Consider the following 20,494-nt stretch of genomic DNA (forward strand, 5'->3'; position numbering starts at 1 on the left):
GCCACCCTTACCTACATCTCCTTCTACAATGGCAGGGCATTTTCTCCTACCCCTTCTGTCATCATTCCCTCCCTCGCAGCAGGGTAGTCTCCTAGAGTTTTGCTTAGTAACAAGGAATCTCATGGAATCCTCCCAGGATGGAAAACCTGCATCTCACTGCATGGAACAGGTGTCACCATACAGAAGAGTGGTCTGCTCCACCCTAGGAGGATCTCCCCAGATAGGGCTTCCTAGGTTTTGGAAAAGCTTTCTCTGCAGAGGCAATCTGTCTCACCATCATATCTGCTGTTCCGTGAACAGTGAGACTGAAGGAGAAAAAGCATTAGCGTACAAGCTTATGGGTGTTAGTGGGGACAGTAGTGTGAAGTAATGATCTCAGGGAGATGTTGCTCTAGCCTGGAGCACTTACTGATCAGTCACTAAGCCTCCTATCAACATTTCACTCTGCTCCATGCCCAGGATCTTCCAAACAGGACAGTGAGTCTCCTTATCAGCTCTGTGCAGTCTGATACCCTTTGAGGATAGGCATTCCCTCACCGAGGCAATTGCATCTAGGTTAGGAGCCAGTTCTCAGGAGATAACTGTGCACTGAGGGCCCAAAGAGCAGGACTCTGACAAATGAACAAGCCTCCAAGAGTCTAAAGTGTCATGCACTACAGGACTGGGGAATGGCAGCTGCAGTGTGAGAAACACAACCCTGTCCCTATGCAACAGCAACACACTGGTGAACCTGACACATCAACAGAGCAATAAGTTGCCACAGGGCAAGGGGACGCTACTACTAAATCCCAGTCACTAGTGGGAAGCCTTGATGAATTACGAAGCTATCTTGTGACAGATATCTGAGCTATCATTTATACTTGCACTCGTAGCTTGTCCGGCCAATAAATTCCACAAGCTCCAATCACTCCAATCACTTTTTTGTTTATAGTGCACACTGTGGAGTGCACAGTATAGGAGGCTCAGCACCACACAAGCCCTTGCCTCATTCATTAGCGACCTAGTATGGTGTACAGTTCATCATGCACTACTATATAGAACTTCGCAGGAACTTTTGCTTCATTCATGCTACTTCTAAACAACTGACTTTCATGATCTCCGTTTGACATGCACATAAAAGGAAAAAATAGTGTAAGATGTTATATATGGTCTGGTTGACAGAAGCACCTGTGCTGTTCTCAAATACAATATACAAAGGGCCAGCAGAGATAGCATGCGTGACTCTGGCATTGGCATTTCCTTACACCTGAACGCTTAATAGGGCAACTCGAACATTTTCTCCAGGTAGCTTCTGTGGATTTTCTTTGGCAGCTGAAGAAATGCCTAACCCTGTACAGAACAAGGTCCTTACCCTGAGGAGCTGCCAGTCTTGTAGTTTGGCATCTTCATTTTACAGTTCATTTTTAGCAGAAGGACTTGTTTCTAGAAACAGTTCTGGGGTGGAGGCAATTTTATGCAACACTCCTTCCAGTGGGAGAAGGAGTTCCTGGGCTAAGAGAACAGTAGATAACAGGTTACAAAGCTCTTTCCCTTTTAGCCAGTCTAGACTGACTAGAAAATAAGTTTTTTCTATTTTTTAGTTGAAGTTTTCCTAGACTATTTGGACCTATCCCCACATCATCTCCCCCATGGGACCCAGAGGTTCTTCTGGCAACAGCTATGGTTCAGCACCCACTTTCTGTTAGAAAAACTATATCAGGTACATTGAATAGCTTGTACTTTCAGCCTTACAGAAAAGTGGGATTTGGAGTAAAAAGAGAACCAGAGTACTACTAAAACATCCCTTTTGCGTTGGGGCCCTCTGCCCCCACACATACAGAAATTGGTTAGTGGGGGTCTGGGCTGAGAGACAAACCCCCCGTCTCAACAAGCTCTGATTAATATGGGGAGCAGGGATGGGGGGAGTGTAGGGGGACCATGTCTTTCTCCCTCCCAGGCTGGGTAGTGGGTGAGAGGAACATGGGGTGCTAAATACTCTCCCCTGCACACACAGCCCTTGGTGAGAGGGAAGTTCAGCAATGACTTAGGGGTTTATCTCTGGTTTTGGTCAAGCTTAGCAGTCTCCCTTTCAGTGCAGTAACACTGATAATGAGCACAGATGACAAGGAAAATTAGTAAATCTCAATACTCTAAGCATGGTCTAACTTTTTTTCTGGTTGAAGTGTTCCCAGTGAGAGCACTGGGTTGAGGTGGCTTTTGGGGAGCTCTAAAGAGCTGCAGCTCCTCAGAGGGTAATTAGGGCAGAAGAGGAAGAAAGGCTGGGAGTTCTCCTTCCCCTGTGACCTTTGCAGCAGCATGAACCTGTCTGAATCAGAGCTGAGTCTGGTGATGGAATAATGAAGCTCCCAGCAGTAAATGTCTGTTCAGAGACAAGCATTTGACCCTCTTGAAGAAGAGGAAAAGGGTAGAAAAACTAGGAAGACCAAGGCCATAACTGTCTGGCTCGAAGACAGACAAAGCAGCAGGCAATACACAGACCGCACAAGAGCAGGGCAAGCACAAAGATTCAGGTAGATTTTTATTATCTGAGGTAACACAATGTAGTGCTGCTCAGACAAGCAAGTGTAATAGTGTGTGTGCTGTCTAGCGTGGGGGCAGGAGTTGTGTTTGACAGGCAATGAAGCAAATAATGGAAGCTGAGGAAACCCTGGTGATCCGAAAAACTTCCCCACACACAGAAACACAGTCATCCACAGCACTGACAATGTCTGTGCATATTCAAGCTGTGCAAAACAAGCATGCTGCTCCTAGTTCCCACGGAGCTCTGCAGCAGCTGTTCACAGCCAGTTGCTCCAGCCCTGCAGAGCCAACAGGATCCACCACAGGGCCCACAGAATACCAACCCCCTCCCAGTCAATACCTTCAGGGCCCATCTAGACACAAAATTTGGGAGAGCAGAGCAAGGGTTCACTGACTGCTTCAGAGACAGAAGTGCTTGAATGAAGGGCAGACAGATACAGAGCATGTCTTCTCAAGCCCCCATCCTCACGGCATGGAGATGGCCCTGGAAATGGAATCCAGACCACATGTCTCCAGTGTTTGGGGTCTGTTAAACAGTTGGAAATAAACTCCTTTAACTCAAGTCTCACTCCTCCTGGCAGACGAACCCACATCTGCAGGGTGACACCCACAAATTTTCCCTCTAAAACACTTGTCACCCACATGTGGGAAATGACCAAGGCATGCATGATAGCCTCCCAACCCAAGACGGCAAAGGAAGAGCAGGGAGGAGAAATCATGGTGAGGAGACAGGCAGAAAAGCCACATGAGAAAGAAAGAGGAAGAGAGCATTGGAGAGAGACATTTACAAAGGATGAAGTACTGGAAAAGCAGGAATGAAGGAAAGGGACACTGATGAAGCCAGTGAAGGCCAGTAGAGTGGAAGGGATGGGCTCACAGGGGCTGCCTCAATCAAATCTTTCTTTACTTATGATTGCATGCTGGTTTCACTGTTTAAAAAAATGACCTGAAACTGCCCTGGCTATGGATAGAGAAGGGGCATTCTTCAAGCCTCTCTAGACCAGTTTTGTTTTCCTTTAAAAGAACCAGTAGGGTTATTATTGAATCCTCATGCCAGAGCTACAATTGGAGCAGTACAGGGTCATTCACACTCAGCCTGAAGAGGATCACAAAGGGTCCCCTCAAAACTACACTTAAACAGAAGTGGTTTGCTCATAGGTGTCTGACCCCACTTGACACCTGCGCTAATGGGTGAGCTAATTCACCCCCCACATACGTGCACACACAGAGATTAAAGGCCTTCCTCTGCTGGGCTGGTGGCCATGGTATGTCAGATCAGACAAGGTAAACAATGCGATCCAAACAGAAGGACAAGGGCTCTCCCTTTCCTTTCCTCCCCCCCCCCGCCAAGAAGAGCTGAGCTGCATGGCAGGTACTGAAGCGTGAGCCACAGCTCTTGCGTTCAGCAACAGCAAGCACCAGCACTCCCCAAACACATTAATTTTTCGGCAGGTTTTCACAAAGGTGGATTGTGCTTACATGTGTTTGCAATTACCAGCTTTGGTGATGGGGCTGGCAGGGCTTTTACCACAGCGGTGTGACCAATGAGATGGGAGCGACCTGAAATATTAATGCTCAGGGATTGAGTTTGTCTCACTTTGGGAAAGTGGCATCAGCATCCCATCCACAACCCCTACTTTACCTTGAGGAGGGGAGAGTACACAGCACCCTACAATCCAAAGGGCCTTCCCTCTCCGCTTCCCCGGTATTTCATTGCTCAGACAGAGAGCAAAAGGGACTAATTAGAACACAAAACATCCCAGGAAAATTTGAATCCAAAGTTGAAGAGATTTGTGAGCAGCATGGTTCAGGATGCACAGGCAGCAGCTGCCTCCAAAGGGTTTTATTAAGAAACTGTGTCTCTTCACGTTTTGAACTGCTGCCCATAGTTGTAGTATATAGAAGAGATGAGCAACAGCAAAGTCTCTAGTGGACTTCTTGGAGTCTCTGGCTTCTCTCACCTTTCAGGTAAAAGGAAAGACTCTGCTTAGGGTAGGTATTTTTTCTATTTAAGGGTGGAGATTGCATGGTTGATATTGCAAGTGTCACTGTTACGGTGAAAAAAAAAACAGTTCAGTTTCTGCATTTAACAACACCCCAAATAGCTTCTGTTTACAGGGGCTTAGAGCTATGAATGCTGTGCCACACTGGAAGCAGATTCCATGGTACCAGGTTCCTGTATGGCGCAGACCATTGTTGGTAATGGACTTCAGGAACAGCTCCAGAGTGGTAGTGAAACCTGCACAGCACATAGACCCTGATCTGTAGGAGAACAGACATTCAGAAGGCTGTATTCTGTAGTTACCTGCAGTAAAGAGAGCTCTCCTACAACTACTCACATGGAAGTATGCCCAGGACTGAGAAGCACAATCCTAATGTAAGCTCCTGAACACCACTCAGCTTCAGTAATTTCACCCCAGCCAGCATACATTAACCTCCTCCTGTCAGAACCTCTCACTGAATTTTGTATCCGTTTTATTTGCAAAGAAAAAACCCATTCTCTTTTTTGGGAGAGGGGCAAAGGAGTACCCTGGGATCAGCGTTAATAGTCCTGCCAAGGCATCTAGCAAGTGCTTCCTGTTTGCATATCGCCTATGTTCACATGCTGTTGCAACAATAACTGTTAGGACGGAGCACAGCTACAAACCCTCTACTCAAAACAGAGGCAAATTCCCTGTAATAGATGGGAATTGGAGCTCCGGGAAGAGGGAGGGCAAGGAAACATCACTTGACACTCAGACAGGAGCTGTCTCCCACACACATCGGCTTCCTGGCTCTACACCACCTCTTCTATCACACTGTGCAGCTCCAAGGAATTCTGACGTCCCAACACAAAATTATGAGAGCCCAAAGGGAAGAGTGAGGCTGACCCCAGGACACTGCTGCCCTCAGCATTCCATTTGTGTTTCAGTCCATTCTGGAGTCAGCTGAGAAAGCAACTGATTTATCATGAGCAACCTCATAGTTCAAGCTTGTGAAATTTTCACAGGCTGGGAGTCTCTGAGGAGAAGAACCTGCCTTGGTACAGACAGAGGAGAGTGCTTTGCCTTCCATTTGCTTTTAGCTCCATAAATATTAAACAGTTATCAGAAAGATATTCTGCATTGAGCACTCAGTGAGATGGGGAAGAGAGCTTCAGCATCTACCTGTGAGAGCAGGAGAAAGGAAAGGAGAGATGCCAGCCACTGGGATGAGTGGACAGCCAGTTAATGCACACTAAACACTGTACAAACCTCTCTGCAAACTTTCTGAGGGGGAGCCCCTTCCATTCACCCTATTCTGCGTGCACCATATTTCAATTAGTATGGGCTGCCAACCAGAGTGGGGAAGTTGCAAAAATGAAGCATGGGATTAGAAAAGTTGATAGAAGGTCCACTGGGGCCCAGAGCCCAAGCTCTGATAAGGTAGCCTATGCATGTTCAGCACACTGTCACCTCTCTGATTAACAGTGACAGGCACACCAGGAATGGATGGCAAGTGTCAGTGGGTACAAGCATGCTAGTTGGCCAGCTCAGCCATCACTCTTCCTGCCAAACCACTCACTTCCCTGAGAGAGATATTAAAAACAAGACCCCCAGTATTTAAATAATTGAACTGTCATCAGCTGTCTGACTGACTAATTGAAATACAAATCAGGGAAAGCCGGAGTCACTGAAGCATGGAAAGAAGAGAGAAAAGGGGAAAGAGGAAAGGAAAAGCCATTCTGCTGACATCTCATTCCAAGACTCATTTCACATACAGAGGAGAAATTCTTCTTTACCCTCTGGGTAAAAATGATTAAACTTTGAAAGAAAAGTGTGGCAGCTGAAAGGAAGAGCAGAGTTAAATATTTCACAGGCAAGTGCGGTGGCGGGGCGAGATGGCCAAGTGCAGTTTGTACCTTTCAGAGGGCAGGGCACAGCCTACTGCCAAACCCATTAAACAGAACTAAGTGCAGCTGTGTAGTTTTAATTGAAAGCCAGTTAAAAATTAAAGAGTGCCCTGCTCATATTAAAGTGGAGTCTACTTGTGGAGTAGTGTGTGAGGTGCCTCTTCGGGGAGCTTTAATGTCTAATGGAGATGTTGCAGCCTTCACAGCATTCATTCAGCACAGTTAGAAAAGTGGGGAGTAGTAACTCTTTCAAGCATAGTTTACTCAAGCTACCCACCTCAGCCATTTAGTTTCCACTCCCCAGAGGACAAATCCCCAACTTCGCAAGTAGGAACTGGGAGATGCAGAGTACTGGCTGTCACTCAGAGTGAGCATTTCTACAAGACAGCAGAAGTCCTTCAGACAGGGACACTAGACCACCAAACCCCTTTTCATCACTACAGTCCCCTGCTAAGTAACCCAATGTTTCAGCTTGAACCATCTTCAGACAGTGCCCACCCTAGTGAGAAAGGCAGCTACCCTTCCCCAGTCACTACCCTGGGGCCTCATTCAGGCTTTCCATCAGCACTGTACAACCTGCCTTTTACTGTTACCACTGCACAATACAGCACCAGCTGTGCTAACACTGCCCAGATTCAACAGTTGATCACCCTTCACTCTTCCCGAAATCACAGATACCTGGGGTTGGCCTGATTCTAGCTGTTCAGCATGAAGAGCATACTGAGGCTCTCATGGGCACCATCCACTGGTACTTAAAAACAGCACTTTAAGCCTCTGATTTACAGTGGATCCCTTGTGCAGAGAGTCACCAAATTTGCCCAAACATGGGAAAACTTAACAGAAGCTAGAGAGCTGCACTGAATTGTCACTATAAAGCTTACTGTACATGGCCTCATCTTTCATAGAGAAGGAGAGTCAGGCACCAATGGCCACACCCCTGAATCAAGAGAGTACGGTGGAATTGTGATCTGAGCAGACTGGCTCTGTATGGTGGCAGCAGCTGGGTACAGCAAAGAGCTCCACGGGCTGCACTTGAGCCCTGCACTTGGGTTTCCCTGCATGCTGGACCATCTGATTGCATAGCAGAGCCTAGGTTATGACCTCAGCACAGGTATTTGCTTGTCAAGACTGGCCTACGCACTGCTTTTGAGGCAGTGGGCTCCCAACCTTCCCTAAACTAGCAGTCAGACTCTGACTTAAAAGACTAGAGATACAATTGTTTCCTGACATGACAAGCCCTGAATGCTAGAAACAGAGGAACTGAGAAGTCTCATTACAACAACTACTTAAGGAGGGGAGGGAGTGTCCCTGCTGATTTCAGATCATTTCTAAAAGAGCTCTGAGGCCACTGGTGAAAGAGGGTCAGACCCTTTCAACAGAAGAGTCTAGGAGTCCTTCCTAAAAGGCATGGGGGTTTCTGTACAAGAGAGCGGCTCAGTCAGGGAAAGGGTGCTTAGGAGATAGAACAGGAAGGAGTGATTGCCACTGCGAGTACAGAATCTGCGAGCCTGCCACCTAAATGCCTGCAGTTACCAGACAAAACCCATGTGAAAATGAGGCTGGAACCCACAGGGGTGGCAGTGAGAGTTTGGGACAATGGGCTAATAGAGATCCACAAGCACAACTGGGGAAGATTCATACAACAACCAAACCCTCCTCCCTCTGCCCAGAATGCACTCCGTGGTAATCATAACGATGAGAGAGCAGCCTGTCGGCCAGCACAAGGCTAACACTAATCCATTCAACTGCAGAGAAAGCATAAAGAGCCAGTATCACCCAGGGCAACGCAAGGCTTTGAGAGACAATCATCTGGGGGAGAGAGAAGATCAAGGAAAGCATGACACAACACCGATGGACTCCAGCAGTCCACTGCCACCCTCCCCCACCAAGTGTTGCTGTTCCTTCCTCTGACAGAAACAATATGCAATCCTGGGAGGATTATCTACCCTTTTCCTAGGTGGGACAGAATCCTGGCCATGTGGCATTAGAAGAGCATCAATGACAGGAAAGAGTGGCCCTTTCTCTACCCTATCAACTGGTGAGGGTACCTCTTAGGGAAGGGAGGGGAGCTCCCTCATCGCCTCCTTCAAGGCAGTTACTCCAAACCTGTGCAAGGTTTTCACCCATTTGGGACCATGACTGCCCAGATGCTTTCGCAAGAGTAGCTGTCAAAGTTGTGCTCAGCTCAGGCAGCTGCTTAGGGGGGAACGAAGGGAGAACATCTGAGAGTGGCATGCCAGCAGTAGGCAGCATCCTGAGTCTGGCCAGGTCTCCTGTGAGCAGCCAACGAGGTTGGATAGAGTCTCATTGCAGCACTGCGGGAACTTTTCTGTTATGCAAATGTGTGAGTCACTTCCTGAAAGCTGCCAGAGGCGCCTAGCAGCCTGTCAAGCTTCTTATTGAAACAAATTAAAAGTGCAGCCTGGCATCATCAGATCAGCTAAAGAGGAAAAATTATACTGTCTATAAATATGCTAATTCTGCTGGGGAAGGGGAGAGGGACAGAGGGTTTTAAGCTGTGCTTATTAGCTTCACTCATCAAGGGTCGAGATGAACATCTAAATAAAACAAAAAAGCAGAGAGGAGATGAGGCAGCCAATTTATCAGCCAAGCTGCAATCTCAATCGGCAACATGACAAACCCTTCCACACACTGCACCCCATCCAGGCAGGGACCCTGCACTACAGACAAAGGTAGGTGAAAAGCTTCATCCCACACTTCAGAAGGGGATCTGGCACCTCAACTACAGACAAGAAGCCCAAAGAGGAGGAGGAGGAAGAGCAAAATTTCACCCTTACAAACAAGGAACCCATGTCACTGGTAAGGGTGGGGGTGTGGGTGGGTGTGGCTTCACCCCTCAATACAGAGAAGGTGTTGCATGGAAGGGAGAGCAAAGGCCCAGAACAAACAAGGAGACTAAGTTCAGGGTAAAGCTTCAGAGAGGACACAGTTGGAAAACACCTGGAGTTAAGTGAGTGCTGCATCAGTTAGACAAGGAACTCATGGTGGGGGAACCCTGTAACTACATAAAACAGTAGCATCACTGTTGTACTAGACAGAAAATGGGGGTGGGGGCAAAATTTATGCATCCTGTTCTCAACTCCTTTAAAAGGATGAGAGCAGAGGGAAAGGGAGCCTGGGGCTCATGGAGGACCCCGACACATACTTGGGGGGAGAGTATGAGAATTTCAGCTGTATTCAATAAGTAAATCAAACGCTCAGGAACCATCACTAATACTATTGCAGTAAGAGGGGAAAGGCCTGCTAGTGGGAGGAAACCACTTCCAGCATCCTCTTTTTGAGGTTCCCTCCTCCAGGCTAGTCACCCCATCCTAAGGATCCTTTTCATTGAGCAGTAATCACTTCCTCCCCTCAGCAAAATTGCTTTTCAGATGGTAAAGTCTCCCCAAAGCAGTCTCAGACAGGTTGATGCTACTCACCCTTGGAGGCTGCAGGTAACGGCCCGATGAATCCACAGAACAGGAAGCAGGGCGGGGAGAGGAGAGGGGAAAAGAGAGTTAGACCAAGTGGACAATACCACATACTAGAATGGACTTCTCCTACCTCACATGTTCCCATTCCAGCACAGTACTCAGATGCCAAAGAAAAGGATCACAAAATCACCATGAAAAGACTGGCCTATGAAAGCATTCAAATGTCAACTGAGAAGTCCTCCTTGCCTAACTTCCCTCCCACTACACGGCAGATGGCCTCTTGGCAGCTAGCTCCAGTGTACTCCTTCTGAAGGCAGTTCAGTGTTCCCCTTATGCATTCCCAGATCCCTCTCACTCTTCAGTGCTGATTGAAGAAGCTGGAGTGACACCGCGCTCAGCACTTACACTTAGTCTGGGCAGAGAAGGTGAGTGTTAGCTTGGCAAAGAGCTCATCATTCTCAAATCGATCTTCTTTCACCTTGGTCCAGAAACAGTCCTGGGAGAGCTCCTCAGCCACAATCTGTAGGGGAGGCAAAGCATGATGCACAGTCAAAATTTGTGTGTACACATACACAGCTTACAGGAGATCTCATCCCACCTCTCTGTTTGTTCCTTTAACATCTTTCAGTTGGTCCAGATCCTCCCCTCTTACTCTTTGCAGGTGACCCACAGACCTCTGTCCTTGGCTCCCTCCTCTTCTCCCTTTACACATTCTCTCAGGGTGATCTCTCTGCTCAGTTTCAACTACCATCTTGGAACAAATGACTCACAAATCAACTTGTCCACCCTACCTGCTTCCCTACATCCAGCCCCTTAACTCAGTCTGTGTCCATCTCTCCCCGGATGTCTTACCATCAAACTTAAATGAAACATGGCTAAATATGAACCCCTCAGTTTTCCTCCAAAACCCTCACTAGGCTTTCTAGTCTTACTGTTGACAGTACAGTCATCCTGTTACTGAGGCCCATATTCTGCAGGTCATCTTTGACAGCTCCCCTGCCTTAACTCACACACCCAGGTTGTGTCCAGATCTTGCCAGGTCTTTCTCCATAACCCTCATAACCTTTCCTTTCTAGCCACACAGCTAAAATGCTCATCCTGGTCACCACCATCTTCTGCCCTGGCGATTGCAATCTCCTTCTCTCCGGTCCCTCTGAAACCCACATTTCACCTCTCCAGCCCACACCAAATGTAGCTGCTGAGATCATCTTCCTTGCCAGTCATTCTTCCCATGTCTCTCCCCTACACATACTGAATCCTTCTACTAGCCCTCTCTTTTCCACCAAACAAAATTCAGTCTTCTTAATCTCACCCTCAAAGACCTCCCCGTCCCTCTTGCTGGAGGGCTCTTTTCTCTTTATTACACTGCTTCCCACAACAATGCCAGCCTTGTGACCCCTTTTACAACAGCACCACCTTCCATGTCACTCTTCTCCTGAACTGACCCCTCAGAGCCGCTACATTCTCATTCAAATCACTTCTCAAGAGCTACTTCTACCATGTCCTCTCTACAAGAAGTTAAATAACTAACATTACACTGAGAGGCCTGTGGGGATAGTTTAAAGCACATATTTGGACTGTATGTTTTATCCCTCTCCACCACTCATCTTAAGCTGCTTGACTTCTTATATTGTAAGCTCTTAAGGTCAGATACTGTGTCCTTATGGAAGTGAGACAGCATCTGAAACTGTAAGGGCACTATCAAAATACAAGCAGTTGATACAATTACTACTACGCCACCATCATCACTGGAAAACCTGTTTCTACTAGTAATTCTGCCTGTTTTATCAGCACCAGCACATTAGGCCGTAAAGCTGAAAAAAGACAACCCCAGCAACACTTCCGCATTGTGGACGAGGAGCAAACAGGTTCAACATTTTTTACTGTTTTACCTACACACAGCTCTGCTAATGCTCCACCAATCCTGGCCTGTAGCACACCAGGATATCCCAGACCTTGGATTGCACACAGCTCTGCCAATTCACCTATATCCTGATCTGCAGCAGACTTGTTTCTACTCCAGTCCTGGATCCTCATACTGCTTTGCCAATTCCAATTTTGGGCCTCTCCTGAGCAGATAAGGCCAATTGGGCTCAACTGCACATCAATTTTGTGATACATACACATGACCACTGAAACCACCAAACTTGGCTACAGTTCTGGCTGAAAAGGATTTGAATGCAGATCCTCCAAAGTGGAAGGCTAGTATATTAACCCACTGAGCTATTACATGCAACGTCTCTGTGCTAATAAACGAAATAAGCATGCAGCAGGAAAGAGGAGGCCAGCCTCCTTGCTATGCCCACAGGCTCTCTGGTGCCAGCTTGACCGGGCTGTGCACACTTGCTGCCTGCTTGTGGTAGACGTCTGCAGGGCAACAATTCTGCTCACATACACATTCACTGTCTTTGTCCCGGTTAAAAAAAATAAAAACTCCAAACACCTAGGAGAAAAAAATTAATTTAAAATGACAAAGCAGCCTAGTGCTTTCTAGAGCAGGGTAATTATCTATTGCTTGCATATTTTAGAAAGGTTGTGATTATTAAATTGGTTGTTACTATGGTGCTGCCTTCAAAACACTTCCTCCAAGGCAGAGGGCAGAAAACATTCAATAAATAATACAAGTGAAATTAAATGAAATTAAACACCACAGAGTCCATTATTCAGCAGCTGCAGGCTAAAGAGGAAACAGAGTGTTCCTTGGCATCACAACTCCTGTGATGACACTGTTACGTTGCAGGGGAGGCCTGACCCACAAAGACACTCTTGCCCTCCATTAGCCACCAGGCACCACTGTTCCTCAGGTGGTTTCCTCTCCCCTCCCCACATGCACCACAGAGGACCCCTGATAAAGTCACACATTTCTAAAGGATGGAGAGAATATGGAGTGGGCAACAGCACCTGACATAGGAAGGCGCTGGAAGACAGTTAGCAGGTCTTACCTTAGACCAGTTAGGTCTCCGCAGCTGCACTTCTGGCTTATACGGTTTCTTTGGAGCCAATCCAAAGGGGAGAGCTGGAGCTGCAGGGGCTCCCCAGCCCCCAAACCCAGGGGGCGGAGGAGGAGGGGCACCCATTCCTGGAGGAGGGGGCGGGATCCCAGCCGCCCCAGGGAGCGGCGGCGGAGGGGGCAGGATCCCAGCCGCCCCAGGGAGCGGCGGCGGAGGGGGCGGGATCCCAGCCGCCCCAGGGAGCGGCGGCGGAGGGGGCGGGATCCCAGCCGCCCCAGGGAGCGGGATCGCAGCCGCCCCAGGGAGCGGCGGAGGGGGCGGGATCGCAGCCGCCCCAGGGAGCGGCGGAGGGGGCGGGATCGCAGCCGCCCCAGGGGGCGGGATCGCAGCCGGCGGAGGGGGCGGGATCGCAGCCGCCCCAGGGAGCGGCGGAGGGGGCGGGATCGCAGCCGCCCCAGGGAGCGGCGGAGGGGGCGGGATCGCAGCCGCCCCAGGGAGCGGGATCACAGCCGCCCCAGGGAGCGGCGGAGGGGGCGGGATCGTAGCCGCCCCAGGGGGCGGGATCGCAGCCGCCCCAGGGGGCGGTGGAGGGGACGAGGCAGATGCAGCTTTAGAAGAGATAGCAGCCATTTCCCTCTTAGTATCTTCAAGCTCCTTCAACAACTTAGTGATCTAAAGAAAGAAGAGCAAAACAAGCAAAATTAGCATCACATCTTATTAGCTTAACTGGGGCCACAGCACCCTTCTCTTTAAGCACTGCAGTGAGCTGTTTTATAGTAAAATAAAACAACTTTATTAACAATAGGACATAGGTTAAGAGATGCTAAGTAAAAGGAATAAAGTTAGAAAGGGTTAATCATAGAATCATAGAATATCAGGGTTGGAAGGGACCTCAGGAGGTCATCTAGTCCAATCTCCTGCTCAAAGCAGGACCAAACCCCAACTAAATCATCCCAACCAGGGCTTTGTCAAGCCTGACCTTAAAAACCTCTAAGGAAGGAGATTCCACCACCTCCCTAGGTAACACATTCCAGTGCTTCACCACCCTCCTCATGAAAAAGTTTTTCCTAATATCCAACCTAAACCTCCCCCACTGCAACTTGAGACCATTACTCCTTGTTCTGTCATCTGCTACCACTGCAAACAGTCCAGATTCATCCTCTTTGGAACCCCCTTTCAGATAGTTGAAAGCAGCTTCAAATCCCCCCTCATGCTTCTCTTCTGCGGACTAAACAATCCCAGTGCCCTCAGCGTCTCCTCATAAGTCATGTGTTCCAGTCCCCTAATTATTTTTGTTGCCCTCCGCTGGACGCTTTCCAGTTTTTCTACACCCTTCTTGTAGTGTGGGGCCCAAAACTGGACACAGTACTCCAGATGAGGCCTCACCAATGTCGAATAGAGGGGAACAATCACGTCCCTCGATCTGCTGGCAATGCCCCTACTTATACAGCCCAAAATGCCATTAGACTTCTTGGCATCAAGGGCAGAGAATGCAACCATGGAGGTCCTGGACTTTAATCTCTTACTTAGCAGCCTAAATTGGGTCACCAGGACCTCTCTCCTACTTTTCCCTATGTCACTGTCACCTGACCACCAGCTCCTCCCCAGCACTGGTATATAAACTGTCTAGATGTCTCAAGAAATCCACAACCTTCGCACCAGGCAGGCAATTGACCATGTGGTTCTCCCAGTCATTACAAACCCAACTATTTATATTTGTAATGAACGAATCACCCATTGCTATGAGCTGTCTCTTCCTAATAGTTGGGGTTTCCTCTCCCAGAGGGGTATCCTCAATGCAAGAGGCTACCACATCATCATCTGAAAGGAGGGTCCCAACTATGGGATTGTTTCCCTCCGCTCCAGTTTGCTGTTCTCCTTCCCCAAGACTTTCATCATCCTCAACAGCGCAGAGGTTGTCAGACTGGGGGTGCAACCACTCTGCTGTGTCCTGGAAAGTCTCATCTGCGTACACCTCTGTCTCCCTTAGCTCCTCCAGTTCACACACTCTGGTCTCAAGAGCTGGTACTTGGTCTCTGAGGACCATGGGCTGCTTGCATCAAGTGCACACATATGCCACCTGCCCAGAAGGCAGGTAATCATACATCCTGCATTCGGTGCAATAGACTGGATAGCCCCACCCTGCTGCTAAACTTCTGCCTGCATTATTTTTACTCTTGCCGCTTTTTTTTTTTTTTTTTTTTTTTTTAAAAGGAGTGGAATTTTCTGTAATATTTTAGGAAGACTATATGTGCCTCACTTTCCCTCTGTACTTTGTATTGCTATGCTGTGGGGCAAAAGGGTTAATTAAGTCTGCTCTTGGAGCAGTGCAGGACACATGAGGTGTGTATGCCACCTAGCTGTCTGGGTGGAATGAATGGGTCATTAAAGAACTAGTTAACACCAAACCAAATCAGAGAGACAATGGAAGAATGGAAGTGCCAAATCTGAACACTTAACAGATACAAGCTTTGTCAGGAGGGGAATATGAACACAGTGTGGCTCTGCCTGAACAAAGGACTGAGAGCTGACAGGAAGGGGAGAAGAGTCGGCTTTTTGGAGCAGCTCAACTGCTCTCACCTGGGATGGACAGAAAGAAAGAGATTGACTGGAATGGAGTCCATAGCAGCTTGGCTAGCTGATTGCTCTGGCTTGGCCAGATGGACTACGTCTTAACATTTATTTCTCTATGCTAACCTAAGAACTTCCAGTGCTGTGTCCCAGTTGACTAATAAAACCTACTCTGTTTTGAAAAGGCTGCCAAGTGTCCCTGCAAATACTTGCTGAGGTGAATTGGTCCCTGAAAAGTGTACAAGTCTCTGACTATGAGACTCTCTCAACTGGACTCGCTGAGCAGAGCTCACTATGTAAAGCAGGAATGCTAGAGCCCAGAGGTTGAATCTTGGGGATGTTAAGGCCATGTGGCTTACTCTGAAGGAAGAGTGAAACCCCTTGGGGGTATGCTACACAGAAGAGGTTTGTCCTAGGGACTGTTCAAAAGCTGGGAAGAAGCTCACATCCTGTGGATCCATGACAATTCCCCACTTTCCCGCCCCGCACATGCCAGCCTGAATATTTCCTCTGCCCAGCTGAAAGACAGAAATCTCCAGAGTGCTGCAGGCTGTTTAGCGAGATGGCAATGCTCTCCAAGGTACTGTAGTCCATACCCCCAGTCCAAATCCCAGCTTGACCATTACCTGATTGTTCTTCTTGGAGACTTCGCTTTCCAGACTCTGCTTCTCTAGGGTAATTTGTTGTTTCTCCTTGTCCAGGAACTGCTTCTCTGCATCTAAATCCAGGAGTTTCTGTTCAAAGTCACTTTCCATCTTCTTCATTTCAACCTGAAGCTCATGCCGTGCAGTCAGTTCTGAGTCCAGCTGAGGGACAACGTGCATTATGCGTTAGGAGATGATGTGCATAAGATAATTACTTCCCCTTGCTTTCCCTTCAGTCTTCTCAAAGTCCAGAACCACCCCCAACACACAGACATTCCTCACATTACAAGAGGATAGGATTTATTCTATTGCGCAATCCAAAAGGCCAAGGAGAACAGGGAAGAAGTCACAGGCCCTGGGACAGAGTCTCCAAGTGAAGGAGTCCATATTTACACTGAAATGCACACAAATAAACTCTTCACATAGAGAAATGCATTACAAATTCTTGGCACTGTCTGAAGGCAGCTGTTTTCATGGCCGTGACAAGAGGTGAACCTTTTAATTACATCCAGTCACAGCTTCAGTTGACAGTCATCTGCAGGTCCTGATTGAGAGTGAGAAGTGTGTGGGGGCACATACCCAGCAGCACAGCCCTGAACACTATCTCCCCTCAATGTGAAAACTACATCCTTTTTTAAAATTAAAAAGTAAACATGTGGCTCTTCCCCAGAGATAAAGGTCAAATGCAGAGCTGAGTGGCTATTAACCACAGTTCTGCTGCATGAACTAATGGAAGGCACTATCTGATGGCACCTGCAGCCCAGTCTCTAATCACAGTGCTCAGAGGCCTATACCACACACCATTCACCTCCCATCCCCAGCCAAACACCTTTTTCTCCAGCTCCACTGCTTTGGCCTCACTTTTCTCCACCTTCGTTTGATCAATCAAGTTATCTAAAAAAGGGAAAAAGGGAAAACAAAATTAGGCACACAATAGTGTCCAAAATTATTCCTTCTCCCCTTCCCCCACAGGCACATAACCCTTACATGCCCCTGCTAGAGACAGTCCTCCGACCCCCAATACCACTTTCCCCAGTGCAATACTTAGTCCTGGATGGAGCTTACCACTCACACCCTTGCAACAAGATCTGTACAGTACCCTCTGCTGAAAACAGACCTTTCTTTTTACTCAGTCAGGCACATAAAACAAAAACCAGTTATTTACCTGTCCTGTAACCATTGTTCTTCAAGATGTGGGTGCAGACATGTATTCCACTCAAGTGTGTGTGCACCCAAATAGTTTTCTTTAACAGTACCTATCAGGGTGGCACTTGCATCCTCTGGCCCTCGGAGCCCCTCCCATGGCTATTTAAAGGTGGTCCCACCATGACCTCCCTCAGTTCCTTTGCACCCAGACTCTCAGATGGAGAGACTGACACAGAAGGGTCGGAGGGTGGGAATACACGTCTGTACCGATACCTCAAACAACAGTTACAGTACAGGCAGTAACTATTTTTTCCCCCTCTTCGAGTGGTTGCAGACATGTATTCCACTCAGGTGATTCTTAAGCAGTAAACAATGGAGATGGGGCTCAGTGTCCACTTAAAAAACAACTGCAGAACAGCCCTTCCAAAGTCTAAGTCAATCTAGACCAGGTTTCTCAAACTCACGGCACACGAACCTCCCCAATGTGGCCCGTGGGGCTCCAGCAGTTTCGGGGCTGGATGAAGCCCTAAGCTTCTAAGAGGATGAAGAATCTCCCTGAACCTTAGAGTGACTACAGTCAGTTTTATGAGACTTCTCTCTTGGGAGAGGAGAGGAAGAACAACAGTCTGTTCTTCTCCTTGGAGAAAAGTCAAAGCCTCATGGTGGCACCGAAGGCCTCTGAGGGGCCAGACGATCAGATCCTCCCAGGCACAACAAGAACTGAGTATTGGAATCACTACTGAGGATAGCTATCCCACATGAGGGACAGTATTTGAAACCTGGTGAAGGCATTGCACCAGGCAACAACAAACTATTAAAATACTCAATTAACTAATCTAACACTAAGGTCGTACTACTCCTCAGAGTTTCTCTTGGCTTTTCTGTATATAGTTAGTACTGCTAACTATAAACTAACTACTGTGACAAAGTTCCTCCTCTGCCTTGGTGGGTCCTGCGCTTATTGGCGGATTTGCTCACCTCAGAGGTTCAAGGCAGCCCTCAGTTTGGCCACTTTCGTGGCTCAAATCTACCGTTCTCTCAGTTAGCCTCATCACTGGCCAGCATGGGGAAAAGGAAGAACAACAATCCCCGCAGTCTCTGCTGATCCACCTAGTGGATCGGGAAATAGGCCAGAGACCTTCCCCTCTGGTGGAACACACAGTCTAGGTCAATTCCTCTGGTATCAAGTAGGGAGTTGGGGGGATGGAGGGATGGGGGGGAACCTGGGCCCACCTCTACTCCGGGTTCCAGCCCAGGGCCCTGTGGATTACAGCTATCTACAGTGGCTCCTGTAACAGCTGTGTGACAGCTACAACTGCCTGGGCTACTTCCCCATGGCCTCCTCCCAACACCTTCTTTATTCTCACCACAGGACCTTCCTCCTGATGTCTGATAACGCTTGTACTTCTCCGTCTTCCAGTAGTACGCCTTCTCACTCTCAGCTTCTTGCGCCTCTTGCTCTCAGCTCCTCGAACGCACACCACAAACTGAAGTGAGCTCCTTTTTAAACCCAGCTGCCCTGATTAGCCTGCCTGTCTTAACTGATTCTAGCGCTTCTTGATTGGCTGCAGGTGTTCTAGTCAGCCTGTCTGCCTTAATTGTTTCCAGAAAGTTCCTGATTGTTCTGGAACCTTCCCTGTTACCTTATCCAGGGAAAAGGGACCTACTTAACCTGGGGCTAATATATCTGCCTTCTCACTGAAACCCACTACCTGGATGAGTAGGTGAAGTCCATCAAAGAACTGGGTGAGCATATGACCAACCTGCGCAAGATGGGAGCACCCAAATATGGGATGGCAGAGTATCTCTTTTACAAGCACACCCTGGGGGACAGTGACAGTGAGAACTAAAGCCTCAGCATAGGCCACCCATGCGTTTCAGTAGGTCTCCTAGCTTGCTGCCCAACAGTACATGCATCTACTGTTGGATAATGTCATTCTGTACCAAAAAATCACACCTTTGTTTTTTTGTGTTTGTAACACCTTACATCCATTTAAAGTGACTTGTTTCAAAAAAAAAAAAAAAAAAAAAAAAAAAATCACTCTCCTGTAGCCATCTGGCCTGACCCTGTCACACTACATACATACAAAAAAAACAGACAGAAACTCTGAATAGTAGTACCACCACCTTAGTGTCAGATTAGTTTAGTTGGGTATTTTAATAGTTTGTTGTTGCCTGGTGCAATGTATTCACCAGGTTTCAAACACTGTCCTTCGTGTGGCAAAAGAGTGAGGTAAATACCACCCAGAATACTCCAATTCAAGCCGTGGGCAGTGAGAAAGAACTGAGTGGGGTCAGGGCAGCACCATAGTTAAATATCCATAAGAGGGTCTATGGGGGCCAGATGATGCGAGCGCCACCCTGATGTGAACTGCTAAGCAATGTTATCTTGCTTTGATGCACTGGGCACCCACTCCTGAGTGGAATACATGTCTGCAACCACTCAAAGGACAGTTTTTTCTGGAAGTTCTCCTTCCTCACAGAAAGCATAATGTACCCCTTACAGTCTTCCCTCACGGAGTGACACAACAAGTGACAGCACTATGGACTCACTACTAGTTTCCAGGAGACATACCATTGGCTCTACTTCCACTTACAATGCCCTCTGCTGGCCACAGCATGAAGTGCTCATGGTGGCCTAAGGGGAAAGCTGTAAGTGATCTGTCTTCTAATCTAGTCTGATGGAAAGGTACCCAGCCGAGCACAGTACAGGGCAGGAGGTGTGTGGTGAAAGGCAAGCCCCAAATGAAGATGTATGGAATGGCCCACATCCAGACTCCCAGTGCAGAAAGCAACAGAAAAGTCACCTCAGAAAAAGGGCTCCAGCTGAGCGTATTAGTTGTGATTGCAGAGCCCATTCTCAAGGAGGAAGAACCAGAGAAACAAACAGAGAGGCAGGAAGGTTGACTTTGGTCAACCGCTCAAAGTGCAGTTGAGGGACTAAATAATGGGGCTGTTCTGGAACCACATCAGACTGTGTTCGTTTTGATTGTGATATGAACAGCTTCAGGACTTACCTATTAGCCCCTCAATGTCAATGTTGAGGCGCTTGCATTTGAAGTCTGGATCAGCACCATTCTTATGCAGAACTATCTGGGAAATGCATTCATCAATTAGCTTATAGTACTGAGCCCTATGGAAAGAGAAGAAAAGGAAACAGTGTTAACATGGCTCTATAAAGTCATACACCTGAAAACCATGGGTACCACGCACTCAGGGGCCCCACAGAGAAGTTTACAAAGGCTCTGCAACAAATGTAATGTCTGAAGATCAAAACTTGGTCTCTTCAGCAAGTTAGGTCTCCAGGTAAAACATCTTGGTATGCCACGTGGCCTCTGTTACAAGCTGCTGCCAAAG

At 47.9% G+C, this 20,494-nt stretch overlaps 1 protein-coding gene across 1 annotated transcript in view; it reads right to left on the bottom strand.

Annotated features, from left to right (window-relative positions):
• The window catches only part of DIAPH1 (diaphanous related formin 1), a 154,803-nt gene that overhangs the window by 60,785 nt on the left and 73,524 nt on the right, over positions 1-20,494 (bottom strand). The window contains exons 13-17 of the mRNA XM_074960803.1: positions 20,155-20,270; positions 16,821-16,885; positions 15,974-16,153; positions 12,768-13,448; positions 10,231-10,345 (exon numbers count right to left, since the gene is read on the bottom strand). Coding sequence (XP_074816904.1) covers positions 10,231-10,345; positions 12,768-13,448; positions 15,974-16,153; positions 16,821-16,885; positions 20,155-20,270 — 1,157 coding nt within the window. The remainder of the gene's footprint in view (positions 1-10,230; positions 10,346-12,767; positions 13,449-15,973; positions 16,154-16,820; positions 16,886-20,154; positions 20,271-20,494) is intronic.

The sequence above is a fragment of the Natator depressus genome, chromosome 8, assembly GCF_965152275.1.
Source record: "Natator depressus isolate rNatDep1 chromosome 8, rNatDep2.hap1, whole genome shotgun sequence".
Taxonomy (NCBI): Eukaryota; Metazoa; Chordata; order Testudines; family Cheloniidae; genus Natator; species Natator depressus.